This window comes from Chrysochloris asiatica, unplaced genomic scaffold (genome assembly GCF_000296735.1).
Source record: "Chrysochloris asiatica unplaced genomic scaffold, ChrAsi1.0 scaffold00004, whole genome shotgun sequence".
NCBI lineage: Eukaryota > Metazoa > Chordata > Mammalia > Afrosoricida > Chrysochloridae > Chrysochloris > Chrysochloris asiatica.
This window is the reverse complement of record NW_006408522.1, coordinates 31112448-31118447: the sequence shown is the minus strand read 5'-3', so window position 1 is coordinate 31118447 and position 6000 is coordinate 31112448. Positions and strand designations below refer to the sequence as shown.

The 6000-nt window shown below is 36.8% G+C and overlaps 1 protein-coding gene across 2 annotated transcripts in view; it reads left to right on the top strand.

The window, feature by feature from the left end:
• The window catches only part of CTDSPL2 (CTD (carboxy-terminal domain, RNA polymerase II, polypeptide A) small phosphatase like 2), a 100297-nt gene that overhangs the window by 60547 nt on the left and 33750 nt on the right, over positions 1-6000 (top strand). For both annotated transcript variants that reach the window (XM_006831701.1, XM_006831702.1), the window contains exon 4: positions 1965-2114. In XM_006831701.1, coding sequence (XP_006831764.1) covers positions 1965-2114 — 150 coding nt within the window. The remainder of the gene's footprint in view (positions 1-1964; positions 2115-6000) is intronic.

Here is a 6000-nt window from a genome sequence, read left to right as displayed (position 1 = left end):
GAGGTTGGCCCAGGATCGAACATTGTTTCGTTCTGCTGTGCATGGAGTCGCTATGAGTCGGTTCCGACTCGATGGCACCTGACAACAACAACAACAGATGATATCTGACAAATTTGTAGCTGAGAAACTCCTCAAAGTCAGAAAGAAAAACATAAACAGGTAGGAGGATAAGTAGAGAAGACTATAAAGAACAACATTGAAGAGCATGAAGTGTACTGTGTTTTAAGCTGTGCCATTGGAGTCCTGGTGTGGCACTGTGGGTTAATGCACTAGACTGCAAAGTCAGTTTAATCTACAAGGTCAGCAGTTCAAGCTCACCAGACATTCCTTGAAAACCCTTTACAGGGTCCCTTTGGGTTGGAACTGACTCTGACACTTAACAACAGTATCTTAAACAATACAGTCCTGGTGTGGCACTATAGGATAGACACTGGACTTCTTAACCACAAAGTTGGGTTTAGGCGGTTCAAACCCACCAGCTGCTCCTCGGAACCCTTATACAGGGTTGCTACGAGTCTGAATGGACTCAACGAAGAGCATTGAGTAATAAAATTAAACAATAAAGCCAGTGAGATGGATTTACACAATGGCAGCAAGAATGGGCCCAAACAACTATTGTGAGGGTGTTGCAGGACCAGGTAGTGTTTTATTCTGTTGTGCCTAGAGTCACGGTAAGTCAGAATTGACTTGGTAGCACTTAACATCTGAAACTCTACAGCATTAACAATTATCTTCATACTCACAAACCCACTTCTAGTATAGTGATGTATCTTTTTGTTACAAGTGGCTATAGAGGGATAAAGAGACTTAAGATTAGGGATATGAGAAAAGAAAACAAGTCAAAGAGCAAAGAAGGAAAGAAATAATATGGTAGACACCAAGTAAAATTTTGGAGGGTTTTATTATTAACTGCAGTCAAGTCAGTTCCAATTCATAGCGATTCTGTATAGGGTTTCCAAGGAGCACTTGATGAGTTTGAATTAACAGCTTTGCAATCCAAACTGACCTTATGGTCAAGTACTTATCTTATAGCACCAAGAGCATGAATAATCAAACTATTTTTAAGTTTTTATATTTTCTAAACCTAGAAAAAAATTTACTTGAAACTTAAAAATTAGTTTTTCTTTTCAACTCTCTAAAACTACTACCTTAATGTATCTGTAGCTAATTTTTGACACTACTATCCCTGATCTTCTGCTTTAGTAGAGCTGTGTTGACTCCCATTTATTTATTCATTAGAAATACAATAGGGAAGATGTTAAAAACAGGAAACATCTCAAAATTAAAAAAAAAAACACAAAAAAAACTAAAATCTTTTACTTGTTCTTCAGATAATTTTAACTGATTTGCTTTAATTATAAAGAATTTTCATTTTCTGTTACATTTTGTTGATATGAAGCCTTCCAGAAATTCTGTCTATATAATTCTAGGTGCAAGTTTTCTTTAAAAACAGAAACTACTAAATATTGTTGTTAGATGCTGATGAGTTTGTTCTGACTCATAGCAATCTTATGCACAACAGAATGAAACACTGCCTAGTTCTGTTCCATCTTCACAGTTGTTGTTATGCTTGAGCCTATTACTGCTGCCATAGTGTCAGTCTATCTTGTTGGGGGTGGGGGGTCTTCCTCTTTTCGGTTGACCCTCCACTTTACCAAGCACAATATCTTTCTCCTGGGATTGGTCCATTCTGATGACGTGTGAAGTAATGAGAGACAGAGTCTTGCAGACCTTCCTTCTAACTAAGGGCTAAGTAATTTTTAAAACAATTTTGTTAATAAAGATAATTTGCTTACAAGTGATTTACCTAAGATTTCTTTAAGCGCTTCTCAATGTTAATCAATTTGCATAAAGATTTTGAAGGGAAATGCTTATTTTTAAAATGGATTTAAAACACAGTTTTGGAAGTCAGTTTTTTTGTTTCCAGATCACAGCTCTTTTTTTTTTCTTTGTTTCTTTCTTAGAAGCTGGTAGTTATGAAATGACAAATCAACATGTAAAACAAAATGGAAAATTAGAAGATAACCCTACAACTGGCAGCCCTCCACGGACTACATTGTTGGGGACCATATTTTCTCCTGTCTTCAACTTCTTTTCACCAGCAAATAAAAATGGTAAGTGTAAGCCATTAACCATAATTTGATTTATAAAACTTAGTACTTTTTAGAAAGATTCTTATTATAATGTTATTTTTTGGTCAGTGTCTTATGGTTTTATTATGGGGTTTTATGTTTTTTATATATATAAACATCAATAAAAATAGCTCCTAAAAGACGTTTCTTTAAAAAAAAAAAAAAAAATTGTGTGTGTGTGTGTGAATTGAGTGAAGGTTTACAGAGCAAATCATTAGTTTCACATTCAACACATCATAATACTTTGCTTCATTACATGTACCAACAGTTAACAGTTCTCTTTAGCTATTGCATTCCTCCCTGTGTCTCTCTCATTTTTCCTCTCCAGTAAAGATTTACAGCCTTGGAAAGACCCTGTACACAGGGTCTCTATGAGTCGGAACCAACTCCACAACACACAGCCACCACCAATCTCCTTTTGATTGTATATTGCAACTGTTTGCAACATTGGTTACATATTGTGTTTGTCCTTTTATAATTGATTAATTTCACTCAGCATAATGTCCTACAAGTTCAAACATGTTGTGAGATGTTGTACAGATTCATCATTATTATTCAGTGTTTAGTAGTATTCCATTGTGTGTATATACCAAAGTTTGTTTAGCTATTCTTCTGTTGATTGGCATTTAGGGTGTCTCTATCTTTTTGATATGTCTCTTATACACAGCATATTGAAGGATCCTAATTTTTAATGTTCTCATGTCAATTTATAGTCAGTATAATTATTGATAGGAATTGATATCATTTATGTGTGTTTTGTGGTGCTGGCAAATTCTTTGTTCCATATAATTTTTTGTGCCAAGTTTGTTTTGTTTGTGAGTTTTCTTTTCATTTTATTTTTGTTGTATTAATGTGTACTAAATCTTTCTGATTTTTTTAAATTTTATTTTCATGTGCAGATGTATTGTTTTTCTTAGAGGTTACCCCATAGTTTATTAATTTTTTTCCCCATGCTTAAAACAAACTGTTTCATCTTGAAATCTACTTGACTTCCTTGCCATTTGAAAGTTCTGTTCCCTACACTATTCCCTCTTTTTGCTTTGTAGTTCACTTCATTATACATTGGTATCTCTGGTTCTCTATTTTCAGTCTTGTAGGTTTGTTTACTGTAAATACTTCTGTATCTGGATTATGTTCTGAGTGGTGGTGTCATGTATGATAATCTCAGGTTGTTTTCTGCTGTTGTTCTCGCTTATAAAGTTGATCAGGTCTTTATAAATTCCTTTAATTTCTGTTTATCAGAAAATGTCCTAATTTCACTTTTATTTTAGGGACAGCTTTGCCTTAGTGTATGATTCTTCTTGTTGTTGGTAAGTGCAATTGAGTCGGTTCGGACCCATAGCACCCTGTATAGGCTATCTGATGAGCAGCTGGTGAATTGTTGAGTGCTTATCCTACAGCACCACACCAGGACTCTTGGTTAGCAGTTTTTTTTCTTTTCAAGTTTTGTATATGTCATCTCATTTCCTGGTTTCTGCTGAGAAATCAGAGCTTAGCCTTGCTGGTTCTCCTTTGTAGGTAACTTTTTGTTTTTCCCAGGCTGGAATTCTTCCTTGTTTTTGATATCAGAAAATTTAATTATATGTCTTGGTGATATTCTTTTGGGATCTCTACTGTTTGTGCTTAGTTCAGCTTCTTGTATGCTTATTTTCTCATCTTTCATGATGTTAGTGAAGTTTTCTCCCAACAACTCTTAGACATTTTTTCTGTCTTTTGTCTCTTCCTCTATCCATAAGTTGTTCCTCTCATGGTGTCTCACATAACTCTTAAACTTTCTTCCAATTTTTTCATTATTTTTTTCGGATTGTTCTTCTAGCATATACTAGTATTGAGAAATTTATCTTGAAGCTCACTAATTCAAGTGTCTGGTACTCTGCATCTATTCCTTTGTCCTTTCAATGTATTGTCCATTTCTGAAATCTTACTCTTAATAAGTCTTGATTTCTAACGGCAGGTTTTGTATTGTTTCAAAATTTGCATTTATTTTGTCAGCCTGTTTTTCCAAGTGCTTCTAAATTTTTTTTATGGTTTTGTGTGTGTGTGTGTGTGTGTGTGTGTGTGGTCTCCTTACTTTCTTCCATCTTTCTATTTAAAGATACTTGGTTAACAGTCTATTAAATTCTTTTTCAGTTAGTTCCATTACCTTTTCTTCTTCAGAAACATCTTCTGGCTCTGCATATTGGTCATTTGTTTGAACCCTTCTCTCTTATTACTTCTTATGAGCTAAAATTGTCTATTGTCTTCTGGGTATTATGAGGTTTTCATATTTGTACACAAACAGTGCAGTTGTCAGATTGGGAGGAGAAATCTCTGGTTGGCCTCTGCAATCAACTCGCTCACAAGGTGGTTGTGGAAGGAATGCGACAGCAGTGTTCTTGGCCCTAGGTGGAGTTCCTATTGGCTTCGGTGTCTATGTTCAGGGCACTCAATCTGGAAGTAGTTTGTGGGGGTCCTTGATGAAACTGGTTTTAGGGTCCACAGGGAAGCTTAGAAGGACCGGGTGACTGGTTAAATGCTGGTCTGATGGCTCTGCGGGTTTTGTAGGTAAGGAACCGAGCCCACCTGAATCAACGCACCAAAGCTGTGAAGCTGGCCCCAAAGTCACATTGGTGTGGCTCCTAACCATGTAGCTACAAACTCCTGGAGAGCTGGGTCTGCCCCGGGGAGGTGCATGAAGGTGGGAGCCAGCCAAACCTTTGGTCACTAGGGGTGCATAGGGAAAAAGTTAAAAAAAAAATTTTGCCCCTTTCCTGTCACCCTCTTGAATCTGCTTGGCCAGACCTCCCTCTGCCAACAAAGCTGCTCATAAGAGATGCAGCCCTAGCTGGCCAGCAGTTTACCAGTCCGTCTCCCTCTCTGACCATCTCTGCTTGGCCTTTCTTCCCAACAAGTACTCCATCCATTTCTCTAACCTTTCTTCTGAAGTTCAGCATGCTAGAATTTTCATGTGTCTGTTTGATTTGGTAAATTTGATGTTTGTTGGAGGAGGGTTTGTGGTGTGTCTACCTAGTCTGCCACTTTTTGGAAGTCTTAAAAGACATTTCTCTTTAGTGCTGAAATAAAGATAGGTTACAGAGTCCTGCTGTGGTGTTGTTATAGGATAAACTCTGTACTGTTAACCACAGTGTCAATGGTTCAAACCCACCAGCCACTCCTTGGAATCCCTATACAGGGCCATGATGAGTTGGAATTGAATTGACAGTACTTAACAACAAACGTTTTCTTTTTTTAGTGAACTTGTTACCTGTTCATCCTAATCTTTGGTCTAGAATGAAAATTTTATCTTTTCTGTGTTGAGATAACTTCTGTAATTCTTCAAGAATGCATAGAAGAGAATCTACAAACATTACCAGTGTTCTAGATCAAGAAAATGGAATTTGTTGGCTATTTTCAAGTGAAGTGAAACTAGATGGACTTTTTTGTAAGAAAATTTATTTGTATCATCACATACCCCCTACAACTCCCTACCTGCCACACACATACATACTCCTCCTCCAGGAATGCTCAGTTAAGAAAAAACACCCTGATTCAAGTGAATTGTTAAATAACACAATCAAAATTGGATTTTTATCCTACCTAGCTCTGGTAGCATAGTGGTTATAAGTTGGACTGCGAACCGCAAGGTCAGCAATTTGAAACTACCAGCTGTTCTGCAGGAGAAAGAGGAGGCTTTCTGCTTGCTCCTGTAAAGATTTACAGCCTTGGAAACCCTATACAGGGTCACTGTGCATCAGAACCGACTCCACAGTATATAACCACCACCACCACCACCACAGATTTTTAGCCAGTTTCTTGTCTTTTTTGCGTGTGTATATATATATGTGTGTATATATATATATATGTATATGTATACACACACACAGTAGTG